The sequence below is a fragment of the Natrix helvetica genome (assembly GCF_964273705.1).
Source record: "Natrix helvetica genome assembly, chromosome: 5".
In the NCBI taxonomy this organism is placed as follows: Eukaryota; Metazoa; Chordata; class Lepidosauria; order Squamata; family Natricidae; genus Natrix; species Natrix helvetica.
The window spans coordinates 46,089,980-46,116,435 of NC_138551.1; the positions used below are offsets into that span (position 1 = coordinate 46,089,980).

The following is a 26,456-nucleotide window of genomic DNA, read 5'->3' on the forward strand; positions in this document are numbered from 1 at the left end:
CGGCTGGCCATGGCTGCTTTTCTTTAGTTTTGCTTTGCAGCACCATATTGTGATGTGAGCGGTGAACTGTGGTCCCAGCTACCATCGGCTATGGAGTATGTTTGGAGAAGTTCATACGTGGGACGCAGTGACCGCTGTCCTATGTTACTTTTCCTTCCAGAGCATTTGTGTATCTCAGCAACTTGCTATACCCTGTACCTTTGGTCCATCGTGTTGCCATTGTCAGCGAGAAGGGGGAAGTTAAAGGATTCCTGCGGGTAGCAGTTCAGGCCATTTCAGGTAAGAGGTGGGTAAACATAATGAAGGAGGTGCTGGTCCTTCTTCTGGTGAGCAAATTTTTTTAAAAAAAAATATATGTGGGAAAATATCCTCTTGTATATTTGATTTATATCCCATCTTTTACTCCAAAGAATAGTCTTTTTCTAAACAGTTAAAATGAACAACTAGGGTGCATTAAAGGGAAGAATGCTTTAACATTATTGCTAGGAATACCGTAGAGCAAAAGTTAACTTTCAACTGATTTATAAGAACATATTTAAGCAAGTCAGTTAAGGAGCCATTGTAATGTATGAACATGCTAACCTCAGGCTTAACTTTAACTTTTTAACTTTTATTTGATTTCTAGACTGCCCCTCTCCCAGAAGGGACTCGGGGCGGTGTACAGTCATATTAAAAACAGTAAATATACATAATATAAATATAAAATAAATATAGATGTGGCTGGAGGAGGTAGCAATAGTTTACTGTACAATAGTTAAAGTTAGATTTAAAATTTAAAAAATTTAAAAAAACATTAAAAAACATCCCTAAAAACTATCCTAGGGTAAAATATTTGCCAGGAGGTATAAATGGGACTATAAATGGGCCAGGCCAGCTAATTGGAATATTGAAGCAAAGAAGATAGGATTACCAGATATCCGAACAGGCAAAGGAAGACAGGACGTTTGGAAAGGACTGTAAATGGTAGGAAAAGGAAGACACATTGTTTGACAAAATAGTCAGTGAAAAACTGGAGGAAAAAAAGGCCTATATGTATTTGAAATTTTTCCAACATCAGAAAGAATGGTTCTTCAATTGCAGAAACTATGCTAGAAGCAATTGCCAGGCAAAAGCCTTCAGTGTGTAACTGATTAAGTTCTTATCAATTTCAGCCAGCAGCATAAGGAGATGAGAGAGAGGTTACTAATCAATTAATTAAGATCATAGAGTGGAGCCTGCTAACTTGTAATGAGCACTTATGGAAGCGCTGCACTGCTGAAAGAAAACCTGATCAAGAAGAGTTTGTTAGATACTTACAATAAAAGGCTGAACAATATATGAAGCTCTTGGTGAGGATTTATGGCAAGCTTGGTGTCTTTTAAATGTCATTCACGGCGGACATTACAACTGGATGCAGTATGCAGACCGGCAAAGTTCTCTGGAGCAAGAAGAAACTGTGAGATAATGCCTTGTGCTCCGTTCAGGTACTCCTTATGAGTAGATTGTAGGACAGAAGTTTTTATGATTGACTCCTAGTTGAACAGCCGGACATTGGACTTCCATCTTAGCTGGCAGTTATAACACAGACTTTTTTATAGGCAAAAAGTGCAACCAAACCTCATCTCCTAATTATCTTTGGAAGTATTTTTTACTTGTTTCGAAATATTAAGAACCTTTGAAATGACAAGAATTGTTGAATTCAGTGGATGAGTTTCCTTCTCATCCTTCTACAAAAGAAATTTAACATATAAGTTTAAGGATTTAGAAAAATAAATACTGTTTTAGAATAAAGAACAAAAGAAAATTCAAAATGATTATTTTGGAAAGTTAAAAGCAAATTTAGGGTCCAGATTATTTTGATCTTTATAATTAAATATAATGATCCTTCCTATGATCAGTTTTAGTTTGCTGGAATGGTAACGTGATAAGAAGGAACCTTTGAATGTTGGACATTAGAGGAAACCAGAAGAAACTAAAGATTACTTAAAGAAGAACACACAGACACATTGATGCAAAATGGAACAAAATATTTAAACAACAATAAAATTCTTTTATGGAGAGTAATTTGGATAATTCTTTTTTACTGGTTTTATAAAAGAGATCTGTTTAAGCTTTTAAGTGTTAAACGAAGAGACAAAGGGAAGATCAAAAGAAATCAAGCTCAAGGACATTATTTTAAGATATTGAAACCTGAGATTGTTTAAAGCAAGGAAGAGGGATACAGTCACTTACTCGATCAAGGGTAAAATAGTTATTGTCAGGCACAAACAACCTACATGTACAGAGTTCAAGCTAGCTATTTATTATGTTCTGCCTACAAAACAGGAATATTCCCAGTCTGGCATCTCTCCCTTGGGAACAATTAGAGAAGGAAACAAGGAATTCAAAGAGGACTGATTCCGGACCTTTTACGGTTGCACAGTGACTCTAGATTTAGCTTTGCACTCATCCCTACTTCCTGCCAGACTGGGTGCTTCCCAACAGTTTTGTATTTATTTTGGAGAGCCTTTAATGGACTTTGATGACAAAGAACGAATGGCAAGGCCTTAATATTTTGGTAAAAGCTACAAGATCAGTAAAGGAAAAAAGAGTGTATTTATTGTGTTACCAAGAGATGGTGGTATTTTACTAAAGTTGCTTGATATCTTGTGATGAAGGAGACAGTTACTTCTTTATTCTTTTTCCCCCTTTCCCCTGTTTTTCTTTTTTCCTGCACTTTTTATAACGTATATATATATATATATTGTAGTTTGTATTAGTTTTGACTTTTTCATCTGTAATATTAATAAAATTATTTTTTTTAAAAAAAGTTGGGCAATATTTCATTTAATTCTGCCTGCTGGATGGAGGACATGAGGACAAAAACAAGGAATATCCTCTTTTTACCAGACATCTGGTAATCCTCATCGGCAATTTTAACAATAATATGAATACAGGGAGTATACTGGCAGAGAAAATTGCTTTCTTCTGCTCAGCTATGTTGTATGAAATGGGGGGGAGGGGGGACCTGTCAACTCTGACATCTAGACAGTCCTCTAAAGAAATGTGGCAGAATAGAGTGCCCTACATTTTCCATAAAATATGGATTGCTCATTAGAATGCTATTTTGCAGGGATAATTATAGATCCCCCCCCCCCCAATTATATTGATGCATAGGGATTAACCTCCATTTCTTGTAGATTCCAGAGCTTAAACAATAATTATAGTTTTATCCCATGTCATCAGTTGACATTTGGGGAACTCCTCAACCATTTGGTTGACTCTTCAGCCACATACCTAATTTACTCTAGAAATAAAAAAACACAACGAAGGTGCTGGATGAATGGTCCTCCCCCAATTGGCCTTTCACTGGTGGTTGATTGAGGGATTCTCCTTGGGTTGCTTGGCAGCTTCTGAAAATGGAACTGTAAAAATAACACCTAGAAGTACAGAATGTAATGGGCTGTGAGAATAACCTTGAAGAGCAGGAGCCACAACCAAGACATTGGTCAGATAAAAGAAATCTGAGTCCAGAGTAGAAATATAATTAGAGATAGATGTCTCAGATTTGAGCCTTCCTAGTTATCTTGCAGATAATGGGGAGGTGCTTCCAGACTTGCAAGTCTCTATTATCATGACTCTATAATCGAGGTCAGCATTAGCATTCATAATTTTGGTTTCCTAGTCTGGCCTATCTCAAAGGGCTAATGAAGTGATGAATGACAAGGGATGAATAGGCCTATATAAAATTATATCATGATTGACATAATTATACTTTTCCTCCCTTATTATGTCTGCATGATGCTGTTTAAAGTCACATGTATCTACTTGGAGGCATGGATTTCAAGAACAAACTTTAGGCTGCAGTAATCTTTTTCCTAGGTCTTAAGGTTATGATGGCAATTGGGCCCAGGATTGTTATCTCTAAGCAAAGTGGTTAGAGAATGTTAGATGACCATATCACTTAGCTAATCCTGTCAGTCCCATTTGACATAACCCACAAGATATGTGGGTTGTTAAGTGGGCAGTAGTGCAAATCATGCGTAAGGAGCACAGGGGCACCAGAGGGGGAATGGGCGAGGCCAACACAGTCTGTGCATGAGAGGGAGGACGGTTTTCATGAAAAAAAAAGTGTGATAGAACTCCATGAAGAATGGGAATGGAATAGACCCCAGTCTTAGTAATTTTTCATATGTAATTTTACATACGTAATTACAAAGTTACATATGTAATTTTTCAAGTCGACAGATCAATGTGTATATGAGTTGGGAGGATCATACAATAACATATTTTTATAATTTCATTTTATATGGTTTCTTTATTGCTCCTAATGATACTATGGTAGAGGTATTGCATTGTATGTTACTTCACTTTGCTACATCTGTGTCCTAATTTAAATCTATGTTATTCATATTTAATTCTTCTGCAGTTTAAATTTCTCAATTGATGGAAGTCGTTTTATGAAAGCTCATATTTGATATTATTATAGTTATTGGATTTACTCCTTTTCCTATACTGGAAAAGTATTCCTTTTCCAGTATATCAGCTACAGATTTTAGATTTACCTTTTATAAACAGTTTAATGAAACATTTATATTTTAAGTAGCTTAATCAAACATTTATATTTTAAACCTATTGTGGACAAATGCACAATTCCATTGGTTCTTGTAGCCTAATAAGAATATTTGGATGATTTAAGATGCATGCTGATTGGGAAATTCTGGAAGATGAAGTCCACACATCTTAAAGTTGCTAAATTTGAAAAACACTTATCTGGATAATTAACCATTAATTTTTAGTCATTTTTTAAAATATTCGCTTTATCAAATACCAGTCAGTGTTTTTATCACTGCTTTGAGTAATAATCATGAGCTGATCTTGCCTCCTTCTTTTTGAAAATAAAATATAAAAATTTTAGGGAACGTCTGTGGCTTCCAGCTTATTGGAAAATGTGAACTTTGATTATTGCTCACTGCTGTAGACTCTAATTTAAGATGGGCAGTATTATTCAATACAAATTGAATAAATAAACTTTCATTTACTTACTATATTCTCTTGCCATAATCCTGTTTCCAGCCGATGAAGAAGCACCAGATTATGGCTCAGGAGTGCGGCAGTCAGGAACAGCTAAAATTTCCTTTGATGATCAGCACTTTGAGAAGGTATGCTGTAAAAACCAGGACTACATGAGCATTATTTCAGTGGGATTGATTTCATGAAGATACTTGTCTCATACCTAATCAATTATTAATGGATTTCTTACGTAGATTTTAAACACAGAGGACTTTTGAAAGATGGGATATATCACAACCTAATACTGTTGCCAGATGTCTGGAATATGTACTTTTAAAACTTCTTCAGCAACAGCTCTGTGTTTACATTTCTATACATGTACTGAGTAGGGGGGATTTCCAGCAGGCACTACTGCTGGTTCGCTTGTGGGCGTGCTGCATGCGCGCACATGCACAGTGCAATAAAAATAGTTCTGGGCATGCGCAGAAGCCAAAAACAAGATGGTGGCGACTATGGCAGTGCCCGGAGAACCAGTTTAGGGAGTGACAGGACTGGGTCGCTGCCTGTTCAAACGACCCAGGTTGCAAACCACTACCGGTTCCGCCAAACCATTCCAAACCGGTAGGAACCCACCACTGGTACTGAGATAAAAACCTAAGCAGAGATTTTTTCCAGTCTGTAGGTTAACTGAAAACAGACATTGACAACTTTCAGGTTCTAGATTTTATTGGTCTGATGTTTGAGTGGATGAGTTTATATTTCATTTTATGGTTACTATTCAAAAGCATATGACATTTTTATTGATTCATGTTGACCACTGTGAACTCCTTGAAGAACAAAACGGGATATCAATAAAATGAATAATAAATGTAAATGCAACGTCTTTGCATGCCCTTCTTTTCTTTTTTAGCCTCTGCCCTTTTTGAGCTTTGCCATATGTTGTTGTGATGCAATTGTTTAAAATGAAGAGAGAAACACTTTTATTGCCAGAGACAATAATATTGATGCTTTTCTTGGTAGTTCCAGTCTGAATCCTGTCCTGCAGTGGGAATGTCTCGTTCTGGAACATCACAAGAGGAGCTGCGCATAGTAGAAGGACAGGGACAAATTACTGATATAGGGCCATCGGCAGACGAAGTCAACAACAACACTTGTGCAGGTTAAAAAGCCTTCCTGTTTTGCGGTGGGGGAGGAAACATGTACACAGCAATAAAATCACATTGGGCCTCCTTGTAAGGAAAATGTAAAACACTACATTGTCAGATATATTTGTATGGTGCTGATGCAGTCGAAAGACTAGGCTGAGAAATGAAATACATACAGTTTACATCCTGCACAAAATGTTCAGTATTTAAAAATATTAAACATGTAACCTAATGAAAATGAATTAAATGGGAATGCAGCTAAATTAAGATGAGGGGCAAAGTTTAAGCTTCCACAAAAGAGGTAATTTCCTATGTCTAGATTACTGCAAAAATGCTTTACATGAGACTGTCCATGCAGACTGGTCAGAAACTTCAGCCACAGTTAGTTGCTTTCTGATGTGTGATTTATAGACCATATTATCAGCTGTACTGTGTCATTTTCAGGATTTCTGGCAAATGGCAAATTGATTGTTACAACTTTCTTTGATGAAGCTTTTCCTCAAATATGAATAGATGGTTTTCTTCTTTGTTGTACATATGAAACATGGATAGATAAAATATGAAACTTTATATTTGAGAAGAAAGTGTTTACAATTGCTATTATGTTTTCTTAGCCACTCCAGAAGACATTCTCCTGGAGAGTTCTGAGAAATCCACAGTTGATGGATCTTTTGAGGCAGCTTTGGAGCACTTGAAATTGGGCAGCATTTTCACTTTCAGAGTTACTGTTCTACAGGCCTCCAGCATCTCAGCAGAATATGCGGACATCTTCTGCCAATTTAAGTAAGATACAATGTCCAGTCCACCATTTGCTATTTACGCAGTTTAGATAAATGTAGAAGACTGTGATCACACTCTGTCATTGATCCACTCTTTTCACATGGAGAATTAATCAAAATTATTTTAACAATAAAACGTTGAGAGATGGAGGCTAGAATATAAGTGCATTTAAAAGGTTCTTACTGAGAATAAATGCAGGAACGAAGCTTAATAGCCTGAATATATCAATTACTTATGAGAGACTATGGAAATACAGAAGAACCCTACAAGATGAGAGGAAAAAGTATTATCTTCCTAATCTTTCCATGTATTGTCGTGCTTCTGATTTTTCAGTTTCTGAACTGAAAAATTCTAACAGAGAGTAAAGCACACCATATAGGAGGCCTGGTGATGACCAACAGACTGCAGTTGAACTTGTGTTTACAATTTGAATGAAAGAATGCACACATGTGCACACACACACACCATGTATGTATATGCTTTTGAAATGAATGTATTCAAGCATAGTAAAAGAAGCTCTTTTTTCACAGTTTTATTCACCGCCATGATGAAGCCTTCTCTACTGAACCCTTGAAGAACACTGGCCGAGGCCCACCTCTTGGTTTTTATCATGTTCAGAATGTTAGTGTGATTTTCTGCTTCATGTTGTTGATTTTGTATATTTTGCATTACTACTTCTTTAAAATTGTGTAAATCTTTTAAAGACGGGCAGGACATTAAATCCAGCTTTCTGCTTACTGGCTAAGACTGGTTTTAATGCTTTCTATGTATATTACAGTACTACAGGTTTATAGTGCTAGTTTTAAGACAACAGTATTTTGTTTCTAGATGACCATGAAAGGGAAGAATTTAATTGATTTGGTATAATTATGCCCTTGACATAATTAGTGATATTTTATGCCTTGTTTTGTTGATTTCATTTCTGGAAAGACCACTGATAAAGGAATAAAGGCCTAGAATGCCAGAAAATCAATGAAGATAATGAACATATTAACATTGAAGCTTTAAGTTGCCCCCCCTTCTCCCCTTTTTTATAGCTTCAGTGAATGAAAGTTTTAGATCTTCCAGCAAGTTTTACCCAGCTTAATAATTTGGCCATTTTAAGTTGAAAATCTTATTATATAAAATAAGCATTTTTATCCTTTTCTGTCTTACAGATTGCAGTTGAGGTCACTAAATCATTTATTGAATACATTAAAAGCCAGCCAATTGTCTTTGAAGTGTTTGGCCACTATCAGCAGTATCCTTTCCCCCCTCTCTGCAAGGATGTACTCAGGTAAATTATCATCCATGATCTCTCACTACCTGTGGCTCATCTACTTCTTTTTAAGAAGTGGAGCTTGCCCTACGAAGCACTGAGATTTTTGTCTGATTTTCAGCAAGAGTTTAACTGTTGCAAAGCTGCTACAGTGCAGTCTGTGCCATTATAAAACAAATAAAGCATGCCCTAGTATGTTTGAGTAATCATATAAAGAGACACAACACGACTGTGTTACATTTAGGTCAACCAACCTGGCTAGTCAGATGAGGAACAGGAATCAATTACCAGATATAAACACTGAATCTTTGTTATTTCAAATTCTTACACAAATTAAATTTGTGATACTGTATTACAGTGTATTTTCAGTTTCCAGTATTTGACCAAGCACAAATACTTTTTTGAAAATTTGTAAGATCTATCCGATAGGTTTGCTCTGATTGATTACAGTTTCTTTTATAGCATTCATTTTAATTAGTTATGCCTTTTTTATAGCCCCCTAAGACCATCTCGCCGCCATTTCCCTCGCGTCATGCCATTATCAAAACCAGGTAAGAAAGAAAGAATTATTTGTTTCACATGAGCATTAATGAACATTTCAGAATGTTTAGACATTTTGAACAAAAAATATTACTGATTAATAATTGTTATTTGAAAAAGCTGTCCAAATCTTTGTAAAAATTAGTATTGTGTTGACTTCAGTTGATGGTGAATTGAAATAACAGACATCCTGCCCAAATTTTCATAAGGAATAGATGTAGAAGAGAATTATCTGTGTGTCGTCTCTGCTTGCCTCTTTCCCAAACATCGATCTAAATCAGTGGTCCCCAACCTTTGTTGCTTGGCAGCCTGGTGGAGGGGGAGAGAGGAACCAAGCCATGTGAGTGGTGCAGCTCAACCTCCACAAGCTGCAGGCCAGTGCACATGCGTATGCATGCGCAGCTCAACATGTGCAAATTGAGCTGCATGCATGCATGGATACTAGCCCGCTGCTCATGTAATTCCAGATACGTGTGCATGCTGGCCTGCCCCTTGCGTGGTCTGGATGCAAACAGGCATGGCCCGGTAGTGCCATGGTAGTGGGCCACAGCCTGGGGGTTTGGGACCCCTGGCCTAAATGGTAAAACTCCAGTATAACCCAATTTTCAGCTTTTAACCAACTTCTTCTGCCTTGAACTGAACACTTGCCTGGTTGGAAAGACAGGATATCAACTGAATAAAAAAATGTCATTGGTGAGGGACACAGAACAATGAGGTTTCTCCTATTTAAACAGTTCTGATTTCTAGAGTATAGTTGATCTCCTTGGGATATCTCAATGTTTGAAGAATAATTGGAATAGTTTTTAGGCACCCATTACAGAAAAGTTGCTCCAAGTGCTCAATAACTGCTTATTTAGTCACATCATGTAAGGACTACAATGCATGATCCTTATTCTGTTATTATTCTTATTCTGTTATCCTTGTTTGATGCTCTTAATGGCATTGGATGTAACATGTTTTCCCTTTCTTTGTGTGCCTTGTATATTGCCTTGTATCTCTCATATGGATTTTTTTGTATCTGGTTCTTGTGAGAAATTGTGCCTAGACTCACAGCCTCATCTGTCTTGCTTCTGTGCATTTATGCCCAAAGGCCTTCTAGTACCAGCCATTTATCTTTCAACTTAGCTCCTTAGCTATGATGCAGAAACACAGTTGCAGTATGAGTTAATAGAGTTTCTCAACCTTTATACTTGACCAATTATTCCATTTTATTTCACTTTTTGCAGTGCCTGCAACAAAATTGAGTGCCATGACAAGACCCAGCAGTGGCCCATGTCAATGCAAGTATGATCTCATGGTCTTCTTTGAGATCTGTGAGCTGGAAGCTAATGGCGAGTAAGTTGCTTTATATACTTACAAACAATTACATTTTGCTAACTAATTTAGGAGCCATGATTTTGATAAAATCAAGTGCATTACGCAGCTGAAAATGTTCATTCTGTTTTGGTACATTTGCTGGAAAAAATAATTGCCAAACTTTAAATGTAATATAAGCATTTATAGGATAGATTCAACTTCATTGAAATCTGAATTGGATTAGTTCAATGCATCTGCTTAGCACTTTATATTGAGTCAGAGCACTGATTCAGTATTGTATAATGTGACTTTCTAATATTGTTTCAGACAGGAATAAGTAAATGCTTCCTATTGTACAGATGCAAATAATGAACCTATGAGACTCTGAATGGAAAAAGATTCTCATCCTAACTCTAATTGTCCACAAAGCAAATTAAGAGTGATGGTACTATACATGTATAATCTCCAATTATAGTGCTGTAAAAGTCTTAGAAGTTGGGGCTCCAAACTTTCTCTTTTTACATGACTATTCATGACCTGATGCGGACTTTTGTAGTAGAAAACCTCTGAAAGAAATGTAAATCTCTTATCTAATTATGAGAATTTGTACTTGCAAATGAAAACAAATCATACATGTGTGAATTAATGTACAAGAATTGAAACAAAGAACATATATGTGAAATTGATGGGAAAAGATCATATAAATGCTCTTTAATAATGAATAAATCAACCTGATCTCCTTGTTTGATACATTTTCTCAGAATTGGTTTCTATGGAAACAAACCACTTTTCTTTTATACATCTTTGAGGCTAGGAAGAGCTTTTTTAAAAATTAGATTGAATTTTCACACTGTGTACTTTTCAGTGTTTTAGGCATATCTGAATAATTCTTGTCACAAAGCAGAACACTGTGGAATATCTTAGATATCAAAGGGTAGAGCAGTGCAAAGCACATATTTTTAAAATCATACAGAAAGAATTGTAACATGAAGTTGTAAAAATAAAGTCTAGTCAAGGTGAGCAAATTAATACTGATGAATACTTGTTTACTCAGTGCAATATAAATGGAGATTAATAAAAACATGTGTTTTGTAAAGCTTCACTATAGTGCAATTCTCATCATTCTAGGCCAGTCTTTCTCAATCTTGGCTACTTCTAGAATTCCCCACCCAATCCATACTCTAAAAGATGCCAAGATTGAGAAACATTGTTCTAGCCAATGTGGATACGGATATCTGATTGGGTGTAGTGCTAGGGAACTCCGGGTCCAAAAATATCCTGAAAGCACAAGGTTGGAGAAGATTCTGTCTATTCAGTCTCAATAAAATGATGTTTTCTAGCTACATCCCAGCCGTTGTGGATCATCGTGGAGGAATGCCTTGCCATGGGACTTTCCTATTGCATCAGGTATTTCTTGTATTCTTCTTACCAATTCCTAACCCTATCTCTATTCTAAGCATAATGTAACAATAATACTGTTTTTATTTTAGAAAATGAATTGTTAGATACAATTTTTGGCGAATGAGCATCTTTGAAGAATATGGGACTCAGAGCATTTAAAAACATTTTTGGTGTATTTGCTACTTCATTGAATAATCCTTCATATGTCCGACCTGAATGGAAAAACCGGATAGTGTTCACTATCTTTTTGAATTCTATAATCTATTATTTTGTAAAAAAAAATTGTTTTTATTGGGATCATAACTTTGATTAGCAATCTACTTAAAAAAAAGAATATCCGTATAAATATACATTCTGGAAATATAAAGGAACAGATTTATTTTTTAAACTACATTTTTTCTTCAACACAAAGTGGCAAAGTTGTAGTCAATTTTCAGGAGACACACCTAATTTTTTTTATAGAAAAAATGTAGAAATATAAAATATCTGCTGACTTTTTCTCTCTTTAATTATATTGCAAAAGTCCATTGTCCATTTATTAGGGGAACTCAGTCCCTTAAAATTACTTGTTAAAAGTGTTATTTGTTATTTTACAAAAAAAAGTAAATCATAAAAAAAAGAAACACAAATATAAATTTTTATTCAAGATTTGATTTTCTTTTTTCTGATTTTTTCTCTGGTAACCTTTTAGAAATATATGAGATTATTTCAGTATTTCTAGTAACTATATTGCTTTATTCAATAATCTGTCCATTATTTATTTTCTTGTTACTTTATTCAATAATCTGTCTGTTACTTATAATTGTAACTTTATAAGTTACAATTTGTAACTTATAAAGTTACAAATTGAATGAAAAAGAATTATTTGTATCTCTTTTCCCTTCACACACACACACACACACACACACACACACACACACACACACAAAAATACATTTTCAAAACTTTTTTTTAAAAAAATAGTTCTAATTCTGTTGAGAATTCATTCCTTTATTACATATTGGTTGTGAGCTGAGTTTGGTACAAGACAGTCAGTTTATAAATGTTTATAGTTATATATATTGGAGGGATTAATGTCCATTATATAAGAACATTTACAAAAGCTTATTGAGAAAACTTCCTTCTAATAATTCCTATTTGGAATTGGGCCGCATGATTGGCTGGCTGGAGCATGTGCACATAGCTCAACTTCTGTGAGTGGTGGGCCGGCAGGCAATTGCACACATGCGTGTTGATGCATTGCTTGTATAAGTCAAGCTGCGCATGGGCATGCCAGCCCAACGTTCACGTGGCCCAATTCCCCTCTCCCCACCCAGCAGGGCTGCCATGCCACAAAGGTTGGGGACTGCTATAATGATATATCCAAAATTAATTCTAAAGCTTCAGTTCAAAGAACACTTTTTCTTTTTGTAGTTATGGGTGTGCTGCATGTGGTCTTTGAGATATTCTGAACTATAACTCCCAGCTGCTCCAAAATCCACATATGCTGGGAGGTATAGTTTAGCAACATTTACAAGACCACATTTTGCTCTTCTCAATTTCATATTGTGTGTCCTGCACTCTGCATATAAAGTTTTCAATAAGACATTCCTTTCCTTAAAAAAAAACCCTTCACATACTATTGTTAAACTATATTTTTAACAAAAATATTTTCTATAGTTTTGTTCAACAAAAATATTAATATATATTTCCTCTGGCCCAACATACCGTGCATACCGTGACTTATGGGAGTTGATGTACCTCCACTTAGGATAATACTTCGCATGTATCATAGATGTGGGCAAACTCTTTGGCTCTGGAGGTTGCCTGTGAGATACCTTTTTCCACTTCTGCACCATCTGGGAGCCATAGCTGGCATGGCTTATGATAGCTTCACATCAGTGGTATGCGTAGACTCATAATTTTCAAGATGACACTGGTTATTTTCTTTTTTTGTTTTGTTCTATGGTTTAGTGTAGGCCACCCAGAGCTGCAGGTTATTTGGCAGCCATATAAATGTCATAAATTCATAAAGTTTATCATTAATGATGTTTTATCTGGTAGGATATTTGCTTGGCTTTTTAAATACAGTTCTTATAACTGCTAACTTTATTACTTTCCCGTATGATGGATGTCAGGGTATCCAGAGGAGGATTACAGTCACTTTGGTGCATGAGACAGGAAGCCACATCCGCTGGAAGGAAGTGAGGGAGCTGGTTGTGGGTAAGCAAAATATTTGTTCTATACCCCAATCAATGTTGAAGCTATGTAGTACATCTGAACTAAGCAGTCTCAAACTGCAGAACAGCATCACTGATTTTTAGAAACGTGTATGGATACCGATGCTATGTAAAAAGAATCAAAATAGAGCTTTCAGCGATATGGCGTTTGAGTATTTTTCTTTATTTCTTGTAACAAGTTGCTCATTTTGGTAAACAGAGCCTGTATTTGGATGTTTTACAGTGTCTCTCCTCTATAGCCTCCAAGACAATAGTGGGATTCAAAATTTTTTTACTACTGGTTCTGTGGGAGTGGCTTGGTAGGCGTGGCATAGCTTGGTGGGTGTGGCAGGGGAAGGTTACTGCAAAATCTCCATTCCCTCCCCACTCCAGGGGAAGGTTACTGCAAAATCCCCATCTCCTCCCGATCAGCTGGGACTCGGGAGGCAGAGAATAGATGGGAGTGGGGCCAGTCAGAAGTGGTATTTATCAGTTCTCTGAACTACTCAAAATTTCCACTACTGGTTCTCCAGAACTGGTCAGAACCTGCGGAATACCACATCTCCTCCAAGAGTCTCTTGGATTACAATAGGATAGAAGTATTTTGGAATAGAACTATGTTTAATGAATAAACAAATCTCATTTGATACAGTTTGAAGGATAGACTGGAACTTTGCATAGAAAACTGGATGATGCATTATGTTGACAGAGTTTGAGAGATTGTCAAATTACAGTGATGTAATTGGTTCATGGCCTCTTTCTTCTAAGAGGAGCATAGCTTAGTTTGGTAAAAAGTATGAAAATATCCAAACAGTATGATTTCTTTTCAGTTCTCATCATGATAAGCAATGATGAGTTTAATGCCTAGAGAATATCTCACTTTATAGACATAATATATTGGGAAGCCTGCAAGCTACATGACTTATGTGACTCTTTAAAATCTTGCATATGGCTAGGACATATGACAAGCTGGAGACTTTATAAAACATGATTACACTGGAAATATGACACATATGGATGAATCTTCCAACACTCTGCCTTCTGCCTCCCATCATGTTGAAATGGAGAACGGAGAGAAAGCTGTGTATGCATCACTCCAGATCTTCCATTCATATTTTGGAAGACTTACCTGATTATGATTTAGATGTCTAGAAATATACTTACTCTAAATCACCTGCAGCAGTATAAGATAAAATGTATGCGTTATCCTCTATTGTAGGTCGAATCCGGAACACTCCAGAAGGAGATGAGTCCCTCATTGACCCCAATATCCTCTCTTTGAACATCCTCTCTTCAGGATACATCCGGCCCTCTCAGGATGATCGGTAGGTCTCTCAGAATACTCAGCTAATCTGGATCAGTCATGATACTTCTATATGTCTGGTACCATATGTGTCCAGTTGTGTGAAAAGGTTTTTCCTGAAAGACCGAACTCTTTACACAGTCAGTAGGTCAATGTTCTGACAAAGCTAGCAAAAAAGTACATGGCAAAATTGCACACAGAAAGGGATAATGGCTTTCTTCCATATTTTTTTTCATGGATTACAGTTTAAGAGATAAAGGAAGTTGCCTAGTATCAGTTAAATCATTGATTTGTCTAGTCTGGTATTGTTTCCTTGGGCAGAAAGTTTCATGTGTCTATGGCTGAGGTCCATCTTGCCCAGCACTTATCCATGTGTTCTTTTTATTCACTTAAAATATTGTTTTAAGAAATATTATAAATGGAAATTTAGGCAAGAAAAACGAAATGCACAGGTACAGTATAGGTGGTACCTTGCTCAATAGTAGTAACTGTGAGAGGGATCTTGGAGTCCTAGTGGGCAACCATTTAAATATGAGCCAGCAGTGTGCAGCAGCTGCCAAAAAAGCCAACACAGTTCTAGGCTGCATAAACAGAGGGATAGAATCAAGATCACGTGAAGTGTTAATACCATTTATAATGCCTTGGTAAAGCCACACTTGGAATACTCCATTCAGTTTTGGTCACCACGATGTAGAAAAGATGTGGAGACTCTAGAAAGAGTGCAGAGAAGAGCAACAAAGATGATTAGGGGACTGGAGACTAAAACATATGAAGAACGGTTGCAGGAACTGGGTATGTCTCGTTTAATAGAAAGAAGGACTAGGGATACATGATAGCAGTGTTCCAATATCTCAGGGGTTGCCATAAAGAAGAGGTAGTCAAACTATACTCCAAGGTACCTGAGGGTAGAACAAGAAGCAATGGGTGGAAACTAATCAAGGAGAGAAGCAACTTAGAACTGAGGAGAAACTTCCTGACAGCAAGAACAATTAATCAGTGGAACAGCTTGCCTCCAGGAGTTGTGAATGCCCCAACACCAGAAGTCTTTAAGAAGATGTTGGATAGCCATTTGTCTGGAACGGTATAGGGCAGGGGTGGCGAACACGCGGCTCTCGAGCCGCATGCGGCTCCCGGCCAAAATGAATGCGGCTCTTTGCCTCTTATCATTATTTTGTATACTGTGGCTCTTTGCCAAGTTTGGATTTTGTCCCTTTCGGCGCTAAACCCGGATCGCGCGCTCCCTTTCGGCGCTAAACCCGGAAGTACGGTCTTGCCCCGCCCCTGGCGACGCGACAACGCTTGCCTGCGCTCCACCAGCTCGGCTGGGAACGGAGACGTTTCTCTGCTCAGCAATGTCTTCAGTGGAGTGGTGGCAGCCTGGCAGGCTGAGCCTGCGTCCCTTTCAGGCACTCCGCTCCGCTGAGGAAACGTCTCCGTTCCCAGCCGAGCTGGTGGAGCGCAGGCAAGCATCGTCGCGTCGCCAGGGGCGGGGCAAGACCGTACTTCCGGGTTTAGTGCCGAAAGGGAGCACGTGGTGTGGCTCTCTGACTCTCACAGTTTAAAATTTTGGCTCTTTTTGTCGAACTTGTTCGCCACCCCTGGTATAGGGTTTCCTGCCTAGGCAGGGGGTTGGACTAGAAGACCTCCAAGATCCCTTCCAACTCTGCTATTGTATTGTATTGTATTGTATTGAAATACTAGAAACAACTTAGGACCTCCCAAATGGTTAGCAGTTACGTGACCTTGGGGGACTGACATCTTTCCACGTGCAGAATATGTTTACATTTGCTCCTGGACTGTGGCCCAATCGCTTTAGCAACAGTCTGCAAACATTTATTTGCCATATATTGTAAATACTACTTTTAGTATTTACAATTTATCTCACAGCCTAGCAGAAGAAAGCTGATAATATTTTCATGTACTACGAAAGGGAAGCACTGACACATGCATCTTTCTACAAGGCCCAGTCATTCTCCAATGGAACAATGTGTGGTAAAATCTATTGGTGGTGTAGAAGTTCTTTCTTCTAAATAATGACAAACACTGGAGTTTCCAGATTTAGCACTGCAGTTTGAATGGAACAACCCTTCTCCACAATTTCAAAAATGGCTATAGGGATATGATACAGATTCTTCCTATTTTGCAAAACATATTGTTTAAAAAGATACTGAGAAAATTATAGGTTGGAGTGTGAAGCCCTTTCTTGCTTCCTTGGGCCTGGGTATTTTGCATTATTATGAGAGGTTAATGGTAAAGGATAACACGGTGTCATTAACAAATGGATGATTTATTATTCTTAAGGTGAAAGACATGGATAAGTGAGTAATGCTATTCTGTTAGGAAAACAAAAGACAGGGGACAATGTGATATCTCATTCATTCATCTTTTTCTGAAGATTAGTTTCTCTTTCAGTACCTCCTACAGTTGAGACCAAGTTATTATGATCAAATAATCCTGTCTATTCCTCAACATTGATCTCAATTCAGATGTTTAAACATGTATGATTTTTACAACCCTCTGAAAAAAATATATGGGTGAGTTGGGAAATGATGGTGAGTCAAGGGCAGCGTAAATAAATCTCAACAAAAGAAGGTGTAAGTATGTCATGGAAAAGATCAAAGCTGGTGAGGGAATATGTGAAAAGGAAAAAAAGAGGTTGGTTAAAGTCATTCCAGTCCAGGTTTTTCCAATCCGGTGTCCAGATATGTTCGAACTATAATTTCCAAGGAGCCTGGAAAGAGTTGGGAGGATGATTGTTCAAGGACAGGGAATAGGCAACTTTTGGCGGCCATTAGACACAATTTAAATGGTTAAGGCACATCAGTTGCAAAGTATCTATTCCCTGAGACTAGTCAGCTTTGTTTCTTCTCCTTTCTTTATGGAGAAGATCCTCTCTATTGTTCCAGCTTTCTTTGTTCCTTTTTTTCTGGGTAAATGATCACATCCCAACATACATTCCGCTGCACCCATCCTCCATCATTGTCATCCCCAAATGCCAATAAAACATGTGAACAAAGTTCACAGCTATAAATAAAGATGACTATTAGAACCGGTTGAACACAGCACGTACCCTCCCATTTAATTAGTTTTTTAAATGTTGTCTGGCAGATATCAATGAAGACATTGATAGGGATGATGATGTCTTGTATAGCCTTGAGCATCAATTCCATGTGTTTGATGTAATATAAAAATATATTCTATTCAAAAGGAATTTTCCCTTCCAAATAAACTAGCCATAAATTAACAGAAGAAAAATAAAACAAAATAAAACAGGAACACAAAGCCAAATGAAGCACAGCAGTGTTGTTCCTTTTACTGATATTAACCAAGACCTTTAGTTTTGATTAAGTTGAAGTAGAGATACAATCTATATAAAGATATTTCCAGATGTCAGCTTTTTCAGTGGCAATAATAGCCAACCTATAAACAAAAATAAAAGAAAAAACTTATAGGAAATTTACCCATTATCAAGAATGATGATGATTATTGGAAGCTACCGTTCCTAGGTTTATTTAGTGGTAGCTGTTATTCCTACACTAATCTTGACAGCATGCTTGCCAAGCAAACTTCTGTTTTACAGAATCCTGGCTTGTCAACATGTAGTCATCTGTAAAATCAATGATTAAAAATAATATTAGGAAGTATTCCTAATTGTATGATGGATTTTGCATTGCAAAATGAAAGCAATCAATCCTGGCCATGCAATATTTCTTTCATCCCTGGTTCCTGCGCTTTCTATCTCAGCCTCCCCTGACCTGATGCTCTCCAAATGTATTGGAATATAAATCCAATTCCTATTCAATATGCTGGGAATTCCGATTTTATGACTTGTGAAAGAAATCGGGTTGAATATGTATTACATATTCTAGAAGTGATATTTTTTCTAACATTTTTTCCAAACTGCAGCTCTTGGCAGGAAACCCGAGTGTGATTGTTTTCAGTATGTTTCAGGATTTATTTACCATTTGATTTATTTGTAACATTTATTAGCCAAGTGCCATGTCATGGTCTTCAAAGAAGCAGCCTTCATTAAACCCAAACTTATGAATGTATAAATTCTCATAAACCACAAAAAGTCTATTGTTGAGGCTTCTGAGCATTGCCAGAAAAGTAAGAAAGATTAGGAATCACATACTGGTAGGTTTTTGCTGCTCCTTCCTCTTCATGTCTTTTCTCCTATACGAGCATTATTCTTAGCAGTCTGAATGGATGAAAATAGAATTGATGGCTGGCATCTTAAAGTTGTCAGCAAGGGTGGCCAGATTTGGCTGAAGGAAAAGAATAACAAAGAGTCTATCTACAAAGACAGCCTTTCCCAACTTGATGTGTTCCCAATCTGAGACAACAATTGTTGTCATCCCAAGGTAGCATTTTTATCTTGGTGCAATAGGAGTTGTAATCTGATCCTATCTGGATTGTATCAAGTTACAAAGGTGGCATTAGAGCACGCACTTTCCAGATTTCTGATCTTTTTAAATTTGCATGAATTTTGGGAACTTTCTTCAAATCTTGATAGTACTTAACTAAGAACTTTTTGTGGAGAACTCAGCTCATCCACCCACATGGGCACCTGTTTCAGTTCCCATCTGTCATGTATCACCAAGCCAGTGATGGGTTCCTACCAGTTCAGACTGGTTCGGCTGAACCGTTAGCTCTGACTGCAAGCCAAGAGCGAACCAGTTCTCTGTTTCTGTGAAAGTGGGCCCGCTTTCCAGTTATACTGATCTTTCTTTCTTTCTTTCTTTCTTTCTTTCTTTCTTTCTTTCTTTCTTTCTTTCTTTCTTTCTTTCTTTCTTTCCGAAGCTCAGCTGATCAGTGGTGGCAGATTGAATTGCCACTCCTCAGCTGGTATTCTTTTTCCTTTCCTATTTCCAAGGCGGAAGTTCAATTTTTGCTAAATTGCGTGCACACCCGCATGTGAAGCTAACCGGTTGTTCAGCCAGTAGGAACCCACTCCTGCATCAAACTATTTTCCCAGTAGGCAGGCAACCATCTCTTTAGACTTTGTTCACTGTATCCCAATATCATTGAGTAACGTGATGCAAGAGAAATTCAGACTAGCTTCATGTTCATAGCATTGTGAAGTCCTCCTTGTGTGTTGGCAAGAAGCCCCTGTAGAGCCATATGGCAGTACTTATAGGAATTATTAGACAAAAGGTGACGATGAATCAGATTGAACGAAATGACACAATGGCAAAATTATACGCCTGAATTAGAATGTCAAGAATACTAGTAGGACAGTTTTTCCTTGAGGCAAGTCAGCAACAGCAAAACAAAAAAAGCAAACCTAGTACGGCCTGAATTTCTCAATCAGGACAGTACTTTTCCTACATATCCATTAATAGTCAATGAGTGTGTTCTCACAACATGTGGAATAAAATGCCCCCGTTGAGAGGCAGACAGACACCGATATTCCCAATCTTTGTGCTGTAAGATGCAGCTCTTTAAGCAAAAGTTTACCTTGTCTTCTAAACCTGAAATGAATGCCATTTTGGAATTGGAGAAACCAGCCTGTGTAACTTAGAACTGTGATGACTTAAAATTCCAGTTTCTCTAAATGGCAGGCATTTCTCATCTAGATGGATAGTAAACATAAATTCCTGATTAAGAACTGTGTGCAATTGTGGTAAAATGGTAGCCGACATGCACTTGTCACTCTAACTTTAGGACTTCTGCAAACATACCAAAGGCTCTGCCCCTTTCACCTTCACAATGCTGAGGGAGCTTACATTTGCTTTAGGTAGCGATGTAATGACAAGAAACCTCATTTGAATTTGGGTGAATTGATTGGATTTAAGGCTCTGCAATAAAAGCCCCCAAATTGGCCCTAGACATTTCAGTGTATCTCATTGTTACTCCACTTACTAATTTACAATATGTTCGTCAGGGGACCTTGAGCTTTCTTTCTCTTTGGGACAGAGAGGAGCTGTTTGTAGGGCTTAGGCTTTGGAAGACTGCGTGATAAAACTGCTGATGCTACTGCCACCTCCACCACCACTGCCCATTTAAACTAACCATGTGATTGTTTGTGTTTTTGCAGGCAGTTTCTTGATTCGGATATGCCTAGGTATTATTTGTGAGCTTTCCCATATATTTTATTTCCTCTCACGCACTTTTTTCAAATCAGCATTGGGTTAGCAATGCTGTAGACTAAACTTACTTCCACCTACCTGAGCACACCAGCTTCTTCCTTTCTTTTTTCTCTTCTGCATCATTGGGCTTCTTTTTGTTCCATTTTGTTCCTTGGTTGTTGCTTTCTGTAACTTTTCTTTCAAAGGCCAGTGTTTTTCTTATTTCTCTCTCATCCATATATGCTGTCTTTGGGGACTGGGGACTGGGAGATAGCGTTTTTTTCCCATTTGATTTCCCTCTTTCCTTCACCCCCCCCCCCCCCACCAACCCTCTATCTCTGCCAAAAAAAAATGCTGGCTTGGCCTGTCCATACTGAAACTCCTCCATCTCCTGCTTCTGGCTTTGGCAGTGACACAAAAGGAGTTGAAATGATGCAGTCTTCATGAGATGCTGTGCTCGTGTGACTGGGGGTGAGAGAGGAGATTAGGGTAATCCCAGGATGGTGTGAAAGAGCCATCAATGGAGGGAAGGGGGTTTAACAGGCTTCCTAAGCAGTCTTCAGTCAGATGTGGGTTCAAAATGCAGTCTGAGGCAACTCTACGAATTCAAGTATCAAATGGATTGCATGACTTGGACTGTGACAATGATTAGATATTAAAGCATCCCAAGGAGCCAATAAAATTGCCAACTCTGCATGCTAGGAAGATTGGAATTTACTGAATATAATTCTTTAAATACTGAAAGGATCCTGCTGGTCTCACTGGCTGCAGGAGAGACACTATGTTAAGAAGGAAAGCTATGCCAGGCCAGAGAACAGGATCAAAAGAGCTAGGTTGTGATGTAAAATGTAATTCTTTAAACATTTATCTATTCCCTAACCCCAGTAGAATGATTTATTTCTTTTGCTGAAGAATTTAAAATCAAACTAGGAAAGCTAATGTGGAAAATGGAAATAAAAATTGTCTGATTTATTTAGTTTAGTCTAATATTTGAATTAGGCCTATTTTGCTCTCTGGAATCTAGACTTAAGACTTAGCATATGTTTGTTTTAGAGATGTCAGTGATAGAAAATATGATACATAAGGATAAAATATCAACTTTAGTTGCAAGTCAGTATGCAATTACTGTAACTATATTCTTAATTTATGAGGTCACTGTAAGAAATACAATTTTATTGCAGTGCCTCCTAATTAATCATTCAGATTTAAAAATTTGGTACCAAAAGTTCATTAAAGATAATTGGTTGGAAAATACCATGGATAAATTGGACAAGACAGATGTGGCCGCTGTGATTTATGGCTCAATTCACTAAAATTAGAAGCATTTCCTGCCTTGATGCCAGTATTTTTGTTCCTTCTTCTGCAGTTTTCTGCCAATTCGAACTGAGTTTCTGTTGTTTATTCTATGATGGAACTGGTTTCCATTAATGGTTTCTTATGTGGTGTGGGTTTATACAACAAAGTTTGCATCAGACTTTCTATGATGATCATCTGAAAGATGAAGTTGATATGGCTTTTACCTTTTGAGGATTAGAAAGGATTATTTTATCCCTATTAGAATGAATATTTCTAATTTAGGAATTTCTAATTTTTCAGAGCCATTTGGATTTATTTATTGCTATATTTCTTCTCGTCTTACTATAGCATTTTTGCATGGGACACCTTGCTTGTTCCTTCTTGATGATTAGGGCATACAGTAGTTTGATTTGATAAATTAAAGTTGCTGAATACGGCTCAATATAGTATCATTGCTCGGTACTGCTAAGAGAAGCTGAAGACTGAAAGGGTTTTTTCCTGTAAATCTTACCTTCATGAAATCATTGTAGCACAGCAAATTTCATGCATTCCAGATGTGTGAAGATTACAACTCCAGGCTGCCAAGTGATTCAGAGAGCTGTAATCCCTACATGTCTTCAAAGCAACAGGTTGGGAGAGACTGAAACCCATTTTTCATACTGGAAATCACAGTTCTGATAAGAACCTGGTTAAAGAAAATTTCCTTGATTTTTTAATCTACAGATAATATAGATTTTTAAAAAAATCTAATTGAATCACCAGGACTATTAGACTTTCACCTAGGAAACAAGAGGGAAATATCCAACACAACGTTCTGGGCTTCCTATTGTAAACATGCCCTTCAACTAAGAGATTGAAGAGAGAACAGTATTGTAGCTAATTATGGCTGATCTCTTCAAATCTCTATGCATCTCTGTATAGCTGCCTCTCTGGGTAGCTTTTCTCAAACACCTATAAGCAATGCTTTCTGACATTTTAATTTCTTTGTGTATCTGTACGTGTGTTTGTCTTGGGTTGCCTTCCACTTATAGCATTTCACTTGGAAATGACACTAGGTATTTTTGTCTCACTTTTCTCTCATACCCTTGCTTGATCTCTTACTGGTTTCCCTCCTTTTCTCTTCACTTCTACACTCTTCCTGTCCTAAACTTGTTTCCTTTCTTTTGGAACTTGTCTTTGACTTGCTCGTGTCTCAGTCTTTTGGTTTTTGCAAAATGTCTGTGAAAATGTCTGATGTGTAAAATGTGGTAGTTAATTGTGCATCAACCAATACTCAGATCCTCTTTACCAAGAGTCAGCTGTTGTTCTTGATAATAGATCTATTGTTAATAAATTATCTTCCAGTGGGTGGATTGGTGTTTCTTATGATTAAAGAGGCTTCTGACTATGTTGATACTGAATGTTGGTGAGCTGTGATAGTGGAATGCCAGAATATTTTAAAAACTTGAGGATGCTCAGATGAAAATGAGAGAAAAAGGAGAAAGAGAAAAAGTCCCAGTATTTTGATCATGTCTGGAAAGTAATTTCTGAAATGGCCCCTGGTATATTAAAAAAATTAAAATTGAACCAAGCATGTTTCACAAGAGAAAAACTATTGTAAGTGAAAATGTGTTTGAAAGGGGATAGGTGGAAAATTGGACATGTGTTCTAATTATCAGAATTGCAACCTCCTTTGAGTGTTCCAACGTGACCAGAACAGCTAGTATGCCATGGAATTTATTCTTTATGGAAATCTGGATTTCTGAAGGGGCATAATATTCCATAGCACTACAGGATGATATGATTATGGACTGCCTAAGTAAGCTAAGTGTTGGTTTGTTCAAGTAATAGACAAGAAAGCCTGAAGTACAGGTAGTCCTCAACTTACGATCATAATTGAGCCCAAAATTTCAGTTAAATGAGACATTTGTTAAGTGAGTTTTGCCCCATTTTACAACCTTTCATGCCACAGTTTGTTAATTGAATCACTGCAGTTGATAGGTTAATAACCCAGTTGTTAAGTGAATCAGGCATTGACTTTGCTTGTCAGAAGGTCGCATAATATAATCACGTGACCTTTGGACACAGCAACAGTCATAAATATGAACCAGTTGCCAAGCATCTCAATTTTGATCACATGAGCATGAGGATGCTGCAATGGTTGTAAGTGTGAAAAGTGTTCATAAGTCAACATTTTAGTACCGTTGTAAATGTGAACAGTCACTAAATGAACTGTTGTAAGTCAAGGACTACCTGCACAGTCTGAGTGGGCTCTAAATTTCATATACAAATGCGATGGCTTGTATAATGAAGGTTGCTCTAATAAGCAGATATTCAAATATGGAATGAGAAATGGGAGTGGCTGTCTTAGTTATAACACCCAGAGTACAGGAAAAATCCAAATCCAAGCAAACTCACTCTTCTCATTAAAAGTTTGGATTTTAAATTATCTACTCACTGTTTTTGGGAAGCATTAGTTTTATTCACAGATGGGTCACATAAATTCATTTATCATGAATGACACAGCAAAGTTTCAGAACTTATGGACTAATATCTAATGTGTAGAACATATTTTTCACCCTAAGGATGAAAGGTATAATAGTTCACAATTTTGAAAATTGTTATGTGCAAAAAACAAAAAACAACAACATGGTAAATAGTTGCAAGGACTTTGTAACAAACCTCTGCCAAGGTAATACTGAAAATGTTTCCGGCGATGTAGAATTGAAAGCAATACTGAGCATCCTCACTTTGTCTTTCTTTTTTTCTGATTATGCTTGCCAAAAATTAGTATCTCCTTCCAATGGAAGAAAGATTATTTATTTTAACATATTTGACTGAAGAGATGTGGCCTTGGAGTGCTTTAGGCAATACTTTAAAATGACCAGTTATTTCCATATCAAGGAAGGATCTTTTTCAATTTTTATCTAAGTGTGTTGCTTCTTCCCCACTCTCTTTTCGATGGCATCTTAAATTGCATTTTTGGATGATCTCTGGTGGGAATGGGATGGGGGTAGCGCATCCATCCTTAGGGCATCACAGTGGCTGCAGATACCATCAACCATGGGGTTGAAAATGGATAGAAATATATTCTCTTCCTTTGGAAGGTTCTCTTCCTTCCTTTGGATCTGATAATAGTTGGTGTTGATTGGGAATGAGAGATCTCACCTTCCATTCCAACCAGGGGTGGGTTGTTGCTGGTGTTGCTGTAAGTTCACTTTATGCGCTTTGCGCGTGCGTGCACAGTTGAGTGTAAATTGTTCTGTGCATGCACAGAACATTAAAAATGATTAAAAATCAAGCTGGCAACAGCAGTGGTGACTGGGGAACTGGTTTGGGGGCATGGCCAGCCTGCTGTCCCCACCGGTTCGGGGACCCTGTCCCAATTTCCACTACCGGTTCACCCAAACCAGTGCGAACCGGTAGCAACCCACCTCTGATTCCAACTATGTGGGTGCCATAGATTTTGGTGCTCTCTCCACACATGCTTAACAGTTACATAAAATGACTGGTTGAGATCATCTGTCACCATCGTCTCATCATCATTGTTAAGGGACTATTAACAGGTGATGATGTTCAAATGTACTTCCCTGCTCCTGGCTTACTAAGTGATGCTGATGATGTCTTGTCCTGGTGCCTGGAGGCTGTGGCGTCCACCCTGTGGAATCTCATTCCCTCTTAAGTGAAGCTAGCCCCAACCCTTATGTCCTTCCAGAAAGTCTTCCAAACAGGTGTGTGTGTGTGTTTTTCACGAAGTCTGAGGATTCCCTGATAGTAGGGAACCCACACCGTGGCTACATCATGCATAGCATTCCGATTTTAATCCCTGCCCCAGTCTTGATTTAAATAGTTGAATTGCTTAAATTCATTTTATAATATATGTAAATAATCAGTTTCATTATAGGCTACCCTATAATGTGAAATGGGCAGTTATCTAAATAAAAAACAGTTCCAACATAAGAATGAGTCAATAGATCTCACAATTGCTTAGAATCATTTCAGAAGTATGGATCAGTGGGTACTATTTCTGTCTGGTATACTCTCAGCTCTAATTCTGTTTATTATTTGATGCCCCATGTTTATGTAATTCCCTTTTCAAGTGCTGCCTTCCTCTTTCCCTGTTTTTCTGTCGTCATCTCTCTTTCCAAAATGATTTCTATCTATATGAAGCCATTAAAAAAATAATTATCATATACCCCAAGACCTTCCTTGAGAATT

The 26,456-nt window shown here is 37.5% G+C and overlaps 1 protein-coding gene across 7 annotated transcripts in view; it reads left to right on the plus strand.

The window, feature by feature from the left end:
* Nucleotides 1-26,456, plus strand: part of KIF1A (kinesin family member 1A) — a 106,887-nt gene that overhangs the window by 66,944 nt on the left and 13,487 nt on the right. For 5 of the 7 annotated variants that reach the window (XM_081955630.1, XM_081955633.1, XM_081955635.1 and 2 more), the window contains 12 exons: nt 161-279; nt 5,035-5,120; nt 5,992-6,130; nt 6,731-6,899; nt 7,427-7,517; nt 8,054-8,172; nt 8,650-8,705; nt 9,921-10,029; nt 11,331-11,397; nt 13,509-13,593; nt 14,809-14,914; nt 20,933-20,959. In XM_081955630.1, coding sequence (XP_081811756.1) covers nt 161-279; nt 5,035-5,120; nt 5,992-6,130; nt 6,731-6,899; nt 7,427-7,517; nt 8,054-8,172; nt 8,650-8,705; nt 9,921-10,029; nt 11,331-11,397; nt 13,509-13,593; nt 14,809-14,914; nt 20,933-20,959 — 1,173 coding nt within the window. The remainder of the gene's footprint in view (nt 1-160; nt 280-5,034; nt 5,121-5,991; nt 6,131-6,730; nt 6,900-7,426; nt 7,518-8,053; nt 8,173-8,649; nt 8,706-9,920; nt 10,030-11,330; nt 11,398-13,508; nt 13,594-14,808; nt 14,915-20,932; nt 20,960-26,456) is intronic. The other 2 variants (XM_081955634.1, XM_081955636.1) reach the window with 1 other exon arrangement.